The following is a 13,808-nucleotide window of genomic DNA, read 5'->3' as shown; positions in this document are numbered from 1 at the left end:
TTCTGAAGTGTCTTGTTTTAGGGGCGTCTCTTGTGTGCATCACATAGCTTCATACACAGGGGAGGTTAGCTGTTTAACAGTATGAAATGGAATTTCAGGTATATATGGTCCTAGTTATGTAATATATTTTTCTATACTTATACCATTATTTAGGAATGTTCTGCTGTTGTTCTAGTGGTTCCCTTATAGTTATAACTTTGTACAAATAATATCAGCCCTTTCTTTTTTTTTTTACCATGACCAATAAAAAAACAATGTAGTTTCTCTTCTTCCATCACATCTTTTTTTATCATGCAATTTTAGTTAACATTATTATCTCAGTGTCCTCCTTTGTACGTTAAAGATGCCTATACTTATATCCTACATTTGTCAGCGTTAAAAAGCCTTTGATTTTGGCTTTTACCAACTCATTGTTCCTCTTTGAAGAATTTCCCCAACCTTCCAATTTTTGTTTGTTGTATCATTTTTACATTTCAGGGAACAAAACATTTCCAATATGTCTTGTCATCTTATTTTTCATTCTTGTTTTAGTCTTATTTTTACTGGAAGTAAATCCACTTCTTACCATTATTCTTTCACTGTGATTTACCAGTCACCCCTCTGTGGGCTGGTTTGTCTTCTAGTAATTTCCTTAAGAAGATCTCATGAGACAATTTAACCCGAGTTCTTACATACTTAAAGTTCTTCGCAGCATTTATATTTGAAAGACGGCTTGGCTGGACATGAAATCCTGGGCTCACTCTTTCCTTGAGTATCTTGTAGAAATAGCTCCATTATCTTTGGCTTTCAGGTTATTATAAAGAAATCTGAGGCCACCTTGATATTTTCACTCTTTTATCTGACTTGGTAATTTTGACAAATTGCTAATAACTTGAAAATTCAATAATTTACTAGGATACACTTAATTGTTGACCATTCTAGAACAGTTTTCCAAGGCACAGGATGAGTTCTTTCAATGTGTAAGACTTAAGCTTTTTTTTTTTTTTTTTTTTTTAATGGAAACTCTTGGTGTGTTCTAGCATTACAATTTATTCTCTTGCAGTATTTGGTTTTTCTTCTTAAGGGAATCCAGTTGCATGACTTCCCCCCTGTGTTTCTTATCAACAAAATCCCCTTAATTCTATTAAGCTCCTTCTTTCTTTCTGTCCCTTCAGCTGCGTTCTCACATGTGTTTTATGGCTCTCACTGGGTGTGTGCAGTGTCGTTTGCCGTTGTTGTGCCCCTCATCCTGTCTCTACCCATCTGGCGGCTATCTTCCACCTTCTGTTTCTCCCCAGCCTCTTCCAGCTCACATTCTGTGTCTTCCTGCCACCTCAGCATCTCATCACTGAACCATAACACTCCTGTGGTATGGTGTTTTTATAGGGGATTGCCTTAGTAAATAGTTTTAAACTGGTGGCAGAGATGTTGGCTATTTTCATCTGCTTCATGTCACCATCGTTTTGGCATGTGTTCTTCATTTGTTAATAATTCTGAGACTCTCAACCTACTTTTATTTCTCATGTGGCTGTTGTGCTAGATTTCTGTTGCCGTTGTTACTCATCTTGAATGACTCGGGTCTTCCTGGCCAGTTGTTTGCAAGGGGCTCCAGCCAGTGGTGAGGACCAGGGACATGAATGCCCCCAGAGCTCAAAGGCTCTCTCCCACGGCCACGAAGACTGAGTGCTTCCTGCAAATACACATACTCTGAACATAACCCTCCTCCTCTGTCTCCCTGGAGACCCTCTCTAGGTGGGAGTGGCTCCTGACACCACCCAGTTTAACAGGCAGTGGACACCCACTTAACACCTGCTATTCTCTGTACTGTGCCCCTAGAGTGCCCCTGGGCTTTAGGAAGTGTAGTGTTTTTTTTTAAACAACAGACGTTTATTTCTCACTGTTCCAGAGGTCCAGGGGCTAGTAGGTTTGGTTTATAACGAGGGCCCTTTCTCAGGTGTGAAGACTTCCTGCTGTGTCCTCAGAGGCTGGAGAGAGTGACAGCTCTCTGGTCTGTCTTCCTCTGCTTCTGAGGACGCCAGCGTCATCCTGGGACCCCATCCTCATCACCTCATCACAACCTAATCATCCCCCAAAGGCCCCACCTCCAGATACCATCCCTTTGGGGGGCTAGGGTTTCAACATACAAATTTGGGGGTGACACATTCAGTCCATAACAGAGACATAGGAGATACGGGAACATAGAGATATTCCTTCTAGAACAGAAAGAATCACTTTTGTGACTACTTACTTAAGTATAGTTTTGATGGCACATTCTAGACCTCCAGAGGGTGGGGTTTTGCTGCTGACGCCTCTCGTCTCTACTTTTTTGTGTGACTCCTATATGAGCTTGATTATTTTTAGCAGCTTTCTCAAATATTTGGCCATCGCTCCCCAAACACGTATCAGAATTGCAATGGCAGTTTTTCCTTCTCTTGTTGATTTGGACTCGTTTCCAGGAGCAGATTAGGAAAGGCCTGAGCTATACACCATGTACTGTGAGTTCTCTTCTGTAGTTTCTTATTGTCTTTAATTTGTACTAAATGGCCTCACTCAGACAGGTATGTGCAGAGCGTCCAGATTCTCTGGGTCCGGGGTGGTTGCTCCAAGGACCCCAGAGTCGGGTTCATGCGATACCAGGCCCCTCATGACTCTCTCCTTTACAGACATAGAGGAGGTCCTCTGCATCTGTAAAGTTTCCAGGTCTTGGTCCTGAGCGAGCCCTGGGGCCGTAAGGACAGCGGGACGAAGCGTGGGAGCAGGACTCACCGCGAGCATCTTAGGGCCGCGGTGGATGCTGACCGCACTGTCCCCACAGGTTCTTGAACAGCGTCGGCTCCTTCTTCCCGCTGATAGCGGTGCTCACGTGGATGGTGTCCGTGGCCAGCGTGGTCCGCAGGCTGCTTTACGAGCGGGAGATCCAGCTGGAGGAGGTGAACAGCCTGGGGGACGGGAGGGGGCGTTGGGGGGTTGGGGGTTGACGGCTGCCCTGTCACGGACGGGATGCCGCGTGCGCTTGGTTGGGTCCCGCCGTCCCAGGAGACTCGCTCTGCACGGAAGCCCAGGGCCCTGGCAGAGCTGCACAGGTGACACGTCTAGTCCGTCCAGGACAGGAAAGGAGGCTGAGGACGGGCCCACGAGAGTCCCTCACTCAGCAGTGTTTACGCGACCCAGACAAACACGTGGACAGAATTCCTGTCTTTGTTTACGGCTGGAATTCTTTATGTACAGCTTTGCTGTTTTTGTCCCAGTGTTGTTAAAACTTGAAACTATCAAAACTGCTTTTAAGAATGAAAGTTCATAAAAGCGCCTGGTAAAGACCTGCCTTCTCATTCAGCCGGGCAGACACGCCGGCACATGGTATCCACTCATTTATTAAAGCAAAGGACAAGTGCAGAGAGTCACTCAGTTTCGACTAGAGTTGCACTGTTGTACAGCGTGGTGTTCACCCGTGTAGCACGAACGCATTCCTGGATTTCTGTGTTTCTTCCCCATCCAGCTGGGCCCCAGGTGTAAGGCCTGGGACTGGGCGCTGGTGGTCCTGAGCTCCCTGCCCGGGGCCACCAGCGTGGGGCGTGCATATGAATTGCTCTCACTGCCAAGTAACCAGCCCTACACCCTGGTGTATCACCATGTTATAGGTGAGCAAGCGGTCATTTCAGTGGATGGATTAATTTTAGTGTTATTACTTCAAACTGAATTACTTTGCAAAACACATTCTAGAACCTGAGCAGTCACCCCCGAAGTGAAGAGCTTAAGGCCCAGTGTTTCCTCCTTCATTTTTCTCTTTGTTGTTATTAAACAAAACCAACACAAACCAAATGACAAAAAAAAAGAGGGAACAAAACCGACAAAAGCTCTATAAACCAGGAAATGCAGCGAGACTGCGGCCGGTCAGGCTGGGGTCTGGGGTCTACTCCCCTTCGCAGCTGCCTTCTCACAGCTGTGAGGTTGTTCTCAGGCCACCTCGTCCCCCTTCTTCCCCTCCTCATGGCCAGCGACCTGCTCTGCAGGGGGTTCATTCGCATCAATGACTGACTCTGGAGGAAGCGTCCAGCGTGGCGTCTCCGAGGCCGTGTTTCCACACTGGCGGCCACAGGGAGGGATGAGCCCTGGCTCGACTGTCCCCCCGGCCGCACCTGCCCTGTCCTCTCTCAACCCCGTGATGACCGGTCCTCCCTGTGTGGACAGTATGTGAAGATGATGGGCCTGTCCCCCGCCGTCCACTTGCTGGCCCGGCTCCCGGAGCACGGAGCCAAGCTGACGGTGAGCCGCGCCGCCCTGGCCCTCGTCCTCGGGGTCAGCGGCGTCTTCACCTCCAGCAGCACCTGGATGGCATCCTCTTCCTCCTGGACTCCGGGGTGTCCGTGTCAGCTACCTCCTGAGCGCATCCTTCGGCCGGGCGAGCTCAGCCGCCCTGCGCAGCAGCCTGCCCTACGCGGCCAGCTTCCGGCCCTACATCGTGCCGGCCTGCAGGCCTCCCTCGTCGGTGCGTTGTTTTGTGAAACTGCAGAACGAGGCTGCCGTGTACCCCGCGGCACGTTTCAGTGCATCACTGTCGGGTGTGCGGGGCTTCCCCACCTCGCCGGTGTGTGCCCACCCTCAGCTGCAGCCTCGCGGTGGTGGGCTCACTGACACCACGGAGGGTTTGCTGAGGGGCGGCCCATGAAAAACGTGTTTTTCATGGAATAGGGACTCTCCTCTGAAGACTTGGAGAAATCGGGAGCGTCCTAAAGGAAGCGCATGACTTCAGTTTCTCTTTGTTTCACACATGGAAGGAAACAGATCTCCAAAGCTATTTTAGAAGTAAAAAATAAGCATTTTTTTGGGAAGCATCACAAATTACATCACATTAGCTGGAAAGATCTCTCCGTTGGCAGTGTCAGAGTCACCTATCCATTTAGAATGTACCTCCCCAAAAGCATTAGAATATGTCCAAGTCTGTGCTATAAATACGTAGAAGACAGAAACTCATCCATTCTTGGTGACTGTTACCTGGTGAGCTCAGTGCCAACACACAGTAGGGTCACACAGTACACAGCACTGGGACACACAATAGGGACACAGTACACAGCACTGGGACACACAATAGGGACACACAGTACACAGCACTAGGACACCCAGTAGGGACACAGTACCCAACACTGGCACACAGTAGGGTCAGCACTGGGACACGCAGTAGGGCCAGCACTGGGTCACACAGCAGGGACACAGTACACAGCACTGGAACACAGTACACAGTACTGGGACACACAGCAGGGACATAGTACATAGCACTGGGACACACAGCAGGGACACACAGTACATTGGAAGGGATGGTGGAGCCACGTCTCAGGGCCTGCGTCACAGCCCTGTCATCACGTAAACATCCCTGAGCTCAAGGGCAGGGCACATCCTCATGGCACCCTGCGGGGAGTGTGATTGGAGTCCCTGAGGGAGAATCTGGGGTGGGACCAGGTGGGAGAAGTCAGAGAGAGAGAGACAGTCGCTGTATGTTTTCACTCAAAGGCAGAATCTAAAATATCCAGCAGACGACCGAATATAACAAAACAGAAGCCGACTCACAGATACAGAGAGCAAACTAGTGGGTACGAGGGAGGGGTGGAGGGAGGGGCACGATAGGGTAGGGAGTGAGAGGTGCAAAGTACTAGGTATGAAATAAGTGTTCCGAGGATGTGGCGTGCAGGGCAGGGAATATAGCCCCTGTTTTACTGTAACTTTATGTGGAAGATAATCTATGAAAACATCGAATCACGATGCTGTTCACTTGGACTAACACCTATACCTCAGTTATTAGAACAAAGCCGCCCAGGGTTGCCAGGGGGCCCCTGAGGCCTTCAGAGGTCACCCGTCCTGGGCCAGCCAGCCTCACCGCTGTGGGTGGGGTGAAGGTCTCTGCTCATTTCGGGCCTCGGGGTAGAATGCTTCCATGAAAGCCAAATTAACTCTTCTCCAGCACCAGTAAACCCTTCAGCCCGCCCTGGTTTCCACGGCTCGACTCGTATGCCTAGATTTGCATGGTATTCATCAGTATGTTATCCAGTTTGGGTTAGTTTATGTCACACCGGTAGTCAGTAATTTTGTGTGTTAATTGGTTGTTTTCAGAATAATGAAAACAACTGGGACCACTCAGTGCCCCTACCAGGTATTCCTTACATACAGAAAAAGAGCCACTGACCACCCGGCCTGAATTTCAACAGATGTTTTTTGTTTTTTATTTCAATCCTTAGATTTAAGGTTTTATGTCTACAAAGTCTGATTTCCTTTTTACATGTTGAAATGGTTTCTAGCAAACAAAGGATCTAACTCTGGTACATTACATTTTTAAACGTAAGACACTTTTCCAATGAGCTTCCTTTTTTTTAAACACCAGACCTCGCTGCTGGAAATGAAATCACATTTTTCTCCAGTGCGCCCTCTTCTTGTGTGCAGTCTCCATCAGTCTGCCTGCAGTGTGCTCCAGGGCGTTCACTTAATAAAAATACATAGGAAATTGCTCTATTCCATTCGCCACTGTTTTGTGTTATACATTTCCGTGTACGGTGCATTGGATTTACCACACTTCAAGCACTGCAGTAAAGAGCGATAATTCCTTTTAACATTAAAAACTGTCTTGTTATTATGCTTTTCGGAACAGGCTGATGCGCGGCCCAGTCTTGGGCTCAGATGTGGAGTGGCCGCCTGGAGCGATGGTTTGGCATCATTAAGAGCCTGAATGTGCTGTGGTTTCATTATTTGAACTTAGGGCTGTGGACTTCCTGTGGCCCAATCGGGCACTAACTTGCAGTTTTTCTCTTCTCCCCCTCCATCTGCAAGCAGTACCTCCTCTCCACAGCTGCCTTTAGACAAGGAGTACTTTTGGTTACATTCCTGGAAGGGCAAGAGGCAGGTAAGAGGATGCAGATTTTAAAAATGTGACTCAGGTTTTTGGAAATTTAGTTATCGTGTTGCAGGCGATACAGTAGAGAGCATTAGTTACAAAGCGGAAGGTTTGGAAGGAGATCCTTGCGTTGGTTTAGCTGATGTAAACCCCTCCCTCCATCCAGTTACCCTGGTTTTAGGAACAAGGACAATCCTGGCCTCCTGTGCTCCAGGTTGGCCGCTGAGCCAGTGCCTGGGGCTACCCCGTGACACCCCTGAAACACACTTGGTCAATTAGTGACCCTCGGAATTCTCCCCTGAACGGGCCGTGCAGGGTCTCATCTCTTAGACAGTTATTGAGCTGCAGTCTGTCTTCCTGGATTTCCTGCCCACTGTTCCTGGTTTCTCTTTCTAACCACCTCTTTCACATGACAGCTGTTTATATACCTCCAGGGTTTCTGAATCCTTCTTGAAGCCATGATCCAGAAGGAGATCTAACCAGCATAGAGCAATTATCTCTCCTCTTTTCTCTGTATTTTATTCCTATTAATTCAGCCTATGATAATTAAAACAAAAATTCGTTGGCAACGTTTTTCACTTATATTGAGATTTTGTCAACTAAAACCCTAGACCAGAACAGACACATATTTCTTAGATGTTTATATAGTTTTTTTGTGGTGTGTTTTTGAAAACACAGGGAAAATACATGCCACGTATGAAACTGAACTCCAGATAGCATTACATTAGCTCATTAATTTGTGCCAGTCCTGAAATTCTCCGACTTTTCTGTAAAACATGTTGAACTGTTCTGAACGGTACTACACTAAAAATGTATTAAAACAGATGAGTAATCCTGAAATGACCTATCCTGAATTCTTCAAACTGATTTTTAAACAAAATTGGATCATAAGGATATGGCAGAAAAATGGTCACTGTTAGAGTCTTTGAATATTTTGGACCAAATTCCAACAAGTACACAATGTTAAAACATTTATTTTATCGAGTTCTAGGTTAGTACCATAGGAAAATTGAGAAAGATGAATATTTTTCTTAAAACAAATTATATTTTAATCCAGCAATAACTTGCAAACATATTGTAATAAGAGAATGATTCTTTCCTATTGCAGATCCTATATATCCTGTTTATATGTTTTCCAAGAGCGAGAAGAATAGTATAATTTAGAGTTTGGGTTCTCAAGGAGCCGTCATCTTTTTTTAAAACATGCTTATTTTCCCTAAATATAGATTGTTTTAGTTAAGCAAGTAATATATATATATATGTACATATATATATACATATATATAGTATATATATGTATATATATACATATATATATACTATATAGATAGTATATAGATATAAGTAAGGCAAACTTTAAACTTTTTAAAATGTTAGGTATTCAGGCATTGATAATGGTCACCCACCTGCTGTCCCTGAATCAGGGTGAGATGAAGCTACCATTTCACAGGAGGTACAGGGCCCATGGCCTTGACCTTCCTTTTGTTTTAGTTGTGCTCAGCTTTGCCTCCAGAACTGATGAATTCACCTCACCAAAGTCTGCCTGAAAGAGGATGAGCAGTTCTGACTCTGACCTTACTCTTCCTTCCAGGGATTCAGTGGGATAATATGTACCAGTCTCTGGACCTAGTGGGCATGACATTTGGCTGGGTTTGCTGGATGATTCTGTTTGATTCAGGCCTTTACTTCTTATGTGGATGGTACTTGAACAACTTGATTCCTGGTAAGGATTCTGCACTTTATAAGATGACAAAATCAACTTAAAAAACAGTTTGAACTGATGTATGTGAACATTAAGATAATTATTTATTCTTTAAATAAGACATCAGAAAGGGAGTTGATAGGATGTGTTTTATTTTATTTTTATTTTTTTTTAAATTTATTTAATTAATTAATTAATTTATTTTTGGCTGCATTGGGTCTTCATTGCTGCATGCGGGCTTTCTCTAGTTGCAGCGAGCGGGGGCTGCTCTTCATTGCGGTGCATGGGCTTCTCATTGTGGTGGCTTCTCTTGTTGTGGAGCACGGGCTCTAGGCATGCAGGCTTCAGTAGTTGTGGCATGTGGGCTCAGTAGTTGCGGCACACAGACCCTAGAGCACAGCCTCAGTAGTTGTGGCATGTGGGCTCAGTAGTTGTGGCTCGCGAGCTCTAGAGCACAGGCTCAGTAGTTGTGGCGCACGGGCTTAGTTGCTCCACGGCATGTGGGATCTTCCCGGACCAGGTCTCGAACCTGTGTCCCCTGCACTGGCAGGAGGACTCTTAACCACTGCACCACCAGGGAAGCCCAGGCCTTGTTTTAAAGGGAGCTGTGGATGCTTGAGGAAAAGGTGGTGCTTCTGAATCCTGACAGCACCGACCCTGTGAGGACAGGTGCTGGAGGGGCCTACTGAGCTCACCACGCAGCTCCCCAGCAGGGGCCTCCTGAAGACGGAACAGCAGACACCCTGATTCCCCAGATCCTGTGTCTGAGGAACCCGGGGGTGAGGAGGTGAGGGCAGGAGAGTCTGGGCCCCTGGAGATCGAGGTCAGGGGTTCAGAGAGTGCCATGCAGCAGGAATGAAAGGACCTCATTCTCAGCCAGGTCAGCGGGTGGCAGAACCTGGAGGGAAGCTGGGCTGGGAACGAGGCAGCTGAGTGGGGGGGTGGTGGGGGTCGGCAGCCCCTCCAAACCAGAGCGTCAGTGGCGTCCTGTGTGGAGGTGGTGAAGGGCCTTGTTCTTGTAGAATTGTTTTTAATTTTTACTTTATCATTATTATTATTTTTTTAACCGTGCCACATGGCATGTGGGATCTTAGTTCTCCCACCAGGGATTGAACCCGCCCCCCCTGCAGTGGAAGTGAGGAGTCTTAGCCATTGGACCGCCAGGGAAGTCCTGAATTTTTTTATTTTTTAAAGAATCTTAGTTCCCTCTCCTCTTCTACCTGAATCATTTCTAGATTTTTATCTTTGGGCTCAGTAATTCTTCCATATGCTCTATTTCCAGAGCTTTCTATTGCATTCTTCCTCGCATTTATTGAGTTCCTCAGCTTCAGAATTTCTGTTTGGTTCTTTTTTAGAGTTTCAGTCTCTTTGGCGAAGTATTACTTCTGTTCATTAATTTTATTCCTGAGCTCATTAAACTGCCTTTCTGAGTCTTCTTACAGCTCGTGGAGTTTCTTCTTGACAGCTATTTTGAATTCTCTATCAGATCACAAACTTCTGTGACTTTAAGTTTGGTTTCTGGAGAATTGTCACCTTTCTCTCTGTGCTGTCATGTTATGGTTTTTTGTGGAGCTGGATGAATTTCTTCTCTGCTGGCACACTTGAAGTAGCGAACACCTTTTTTATTTTGGTAAAGCATTTTTAAACTTTGATTCTAACAGTTCAACAGATTGGTGATTAGAGGCCCTTTTTTGTTTTTTCAGTAGGTGGTGCTGTAGCTCAAGTTTTTGGTTTCTCTTATCTGAGCAGCCCCCAGCTGCATTTGAGACTCAGAACTTCCCACCCGTCCACGGCCTCTGCCAGAGGTGTCCCCACTGCCCTTGTTCCTGCTCTTTGCGTCTCTGGAGTCCTGGTTCCTTCTGCCACTGGCATTGCCACTGGGCGGCACCAGGTTGGAGGATGCCTCCCCTGCATCCCAGGTGGCCTGCCATGGCGAGGTGGGGGGGGGGGGAGGGAGGGGCCTGGGTGGCAGATGTCTCCCCCAGGTCTGGGGTTGTCAGACGGGGCGGCTGGAGTCATGGGTGCCACCGTGGCTGAAGGGCCCGGGGCTGTCGGTGCCGTTCTGTGGCTGTGGGTGCCTCTGGGCTGCGAGCCTGGGATCCTGTGCCCCATCTCCCAGGTGCTGTGGTTCTCCGGGCTGTGGGCTCAGCTGTTGTGGCCCCAGTGGGGATGAGGTTCGCAGGCCCCGCCTCCTCTATACCTTCAGACAGGCAGGTGTGAGGGTCTCTCCAGGGTCCTGGTGTACTGGGCAGAAGAACCTTTGCTGAGTCGTGGGTGTTTTACGAATTGCACATTGAAGGGGGTGGACAGAGGGAGCATATCATGCCCCCGTGGTGCTGACCTTGAATCAAAGTTGGCATTTTTAATCGAGGAGAAAAGATACGTAATTCAGTCAATCTATTAGGGAGAAAATGTTTTGCTCATTCATAAATTCATCAAAATAAGTAGCATTAAAAATAATGAAGAAATAGGAAAAGTATGATTTTAAAGAGAGGAAAGGCCTTTGAAAACACCATGCCAAGGACATAAGCAATAAAAATCACTAGTTTTCATTATAAGAATTTAAATGAATATTTCAAAGTTTCCAAAGAAAAATGGCAATATGCTTTGCAAAGTTATGAAAGAAAATTGAAATTCTCAGGTCAAAGTTTAAAAACATAATTCTCAGAGGAAATCCTAGCAAATAACTTGAACCAATCATTTATTAAAAAGGAAAGTTTATATTTAGTGAATTTATAAAAAGGTTTAATGAGCACGCAGGAGCATAAATTTGCACATACATAGAAGACAATTTTTTCTTCTCTATGATAAAAATTACAATAACTAGTACAGGAGATAGACTGTAAAAATTGACTATATGTTTGTTTTTTTTTTCTCAGAATGCTAAATAATTTAAGAAGAGGAAAAGATTGGAGGGGTGGTGGTGCATACAACAGCGTAGAAGAGAGAGAGACATGTTTTCGGAGCAAAGCAGCCTGGTGTTGGCCGAAAGAGTTTACTTCAGCGGTTTTGTCGATGAAATGCTCTTTCTTCCCACTCTTCCTTTAAAAAGTGTGAGAGGCTTGGTTCTGTCTTCCCGGAGGAACTGAAAGAACAGACCCTTGAGTGAAATGTGGACGTGCTGCGAGCAGGTATCTTTCGAAAGGTGACGATGTGCCCTGGAGGTGAGATGGACCGCGCATGTGCGCTGAGATCCTCCGGTTTTGAGCTGGTCCTGTCTGCTCGGCGCTCCCGCCCGGCTCCTGAGAACTCACGTGTGTGTTCCCCCTCTCCCCTCATCCCGGTCTGTGCCCGTCCCGCCACCTCCTGGCTCTGCTTCCTGCTCCAGTGATGAGTTTGCATGTTGGGCTTGTAGAGAGATGTGGTCCTTCTTGTTTGGACCTCCGGATCTCCTCAGAATGAGGTTTTCACTAATTTTCCAAGTTTTGCTGCGTCTGGCAACTCTGGACACTGGGAACCAATCATCTAGCCATAGGCTGTGTCCAGTTCCCCAAGCACTGCCTCGAGGGAGGGGAGGTTTGATGAATGGGTGCAGGGTGGAGAGGTGATGTGACCACGACTTTCCAGAAGATGCCCTGGAGACCAGGGTCTGGGAGTTGGTGGAGAAAGCTCAGGGGCAGGACAGACCAGAGAGATGCTGCCATCAGAAGAGGCTTCTTGCAAGAGCAGCAAACACCCAAAGCACTGAGCCCGGAAGAATTGAAAGCAGGGTCTCAGAGAGATATTGGGGCATCCACGTGCATAGCAACGTTGTTCACAGTGACCAGAACGTGGAAGCAGCCCAAGTGTCTATCGCTGAATGAATGTGTAAATAAAGTGTGGTCTATACATGCAATGGAATGTCATTCAGCCTTAAAAAAGAAGGAAATTCTGACATTTGCTGCAAGATGAATGAACCTTGAAGATATTATATGCTAAATGAAATAAACAGTTACAAAGGGATAAATTCTGTATGATTCTACTTATATGAAATACCTAGTGTGATGGTTAATTTTATGTGTCAACTTGCCTGAACTAAAAGACGCCCAGATAGCAAGTGAGACATGTTGCTGGGTATGTCTGTGAAGGTGTTTCCAGAAGAAATTAGAATGAGTGGCCCTCAGCAATATGGGTGGGCATCCCCCAAGCTGCCCAGGGTCTGAATAGAACAGAAAGGCACAGGAAAGGTGAATTTTCCCTGTGCTTAAGCTGGAGCATCTCTCTTCTCCTGTCCTTGGACGCTGAAGTGCCTGGTTCTTGGGCCTTCAGACTCAGACCAGGACTTGTACTAGCAGCCCGCCCTGGTTCTCAGGCCTTCGGGTTCAGACTAGAACCGCACCACTGGCTCTCCTGGGCCTCCAGCTTGCAGATGGCTGATGGTGGGACTTCTCAGCCTCCGTGATTGCATGAGCCCAATGCGTCATAGTAAACTTCTGTCTATGGACACACACACACACGTATGTATATATGTCTCCTTGATTCTGTTTCTCTGGAGATTGCTGAGTGACATACCTGCAGTAGCCAACTCATGGAGACAGAAGGTAGAATGGGGGTCACTAGGGGCTGGAGGAGGGGAGGGTGGGGATTGGTGTTCAGATGGTACAAGGTGAAAGCAGTTCTGGAGGTGGTTACACAGCAGTGTGAATGTACTTCACATTCCTGAATTGTTTTCTTAAACATGGTTAAGGTGGTAACTTGTGTGATACATACTTTACGATAGTTAAAAAAAAAAGACTGAGCCCTTGAGGGACGTGTCTGGTGCTCACAAGTCCCGCTTTGTAGATCATGTTTCAGGGGGAGAAAAGTGAGCTTGGGTGAGCTCATGGAGGAGGGGAAGTTGGCCCAGAAAAGCTGAGCGATGGGGGGAATGCTGGTTGGTGAGGAAGTGCTGAGTCATCCCTTATCATGTGAGTCAGCAGACTATCAGCCAAGCTGGCGGTTCCCAGAGAGCATTTTATTTTTTTCTGAAAGGTAAATCAGGTCAACTTGGGGCTCAGAAGGGAAGGGAAAGCTGTCTTCCTTGAGAGGCCAGGAGACCTAAGAGCCCAATTTGCTTATCTTTTGGAAGGACCAAGGCCACGAGGGCCACGTTGCGTCCGGGGTTTGCCGGCATCGGGTTGGGGGCCACGCTGGGTGGTTGAACTACTGGCTAGTTAGGAAGGCCAGAGTCTATTCCAAAATCAAAGATCAAAACTCCGAGATCTTTGTAACACAGGTATAAAAACAAAAAGACACAGTCGGCCAAAGATGGCAATAAATATTTCTCCTTTT

At 46.8% G+C, this 13,808-nt stretch overlaps 1 protein-coding gene across 1 annotated transcript in view; it reads left to right on the top strand.

The window, feature by feature from the left end:
- Positions 1-13,808, top strand: part of ABCA13 (ATP binding cassette subfamily A member 13) — a 260,151-nt gene that overhangs the window by 74,628 nt on the left and 171,715 nt on the right. Inside the window, 7 exon segments of the mRNA XM_032642592.1 lie at positions 2,795-2,909; positions 4,168-4,309; positions 4,312-4,344; positions 4,347-4,598; positions 6,764-6,865; positions 8,448-8,579; positions 9,314-9,381. Of these exon segments, the coding sequence (XP_032498483.1) occupies positions 2,795-2,909; positions 4,168-4,309; positions 4,312-4,344; positions 4,347-4,598; positions 6,764-6,865; positions 8,448-8,579; positions 9,314-9,381 (844 nt within the window).

The sequence above is a fragment of the Phocoena sinus genome, chromosome 9 (genome assembly GCF_008692025.1).
Source record: "Phocoena sinus isolate mPhoSin1 chromosome 9, mPhoSin1.pri, whole genome shotgun sequence".
NCBI lineage: Eukaryota > Metazoa > Chordata > Mammalia > Artiodactyla > Phocoenidae > Phocoena > Phocoena sinus.
Note: the sequence above shows the minus strand (reverse complement) of the source record. Positions and strands in the feature narration are given on the sequence as shown.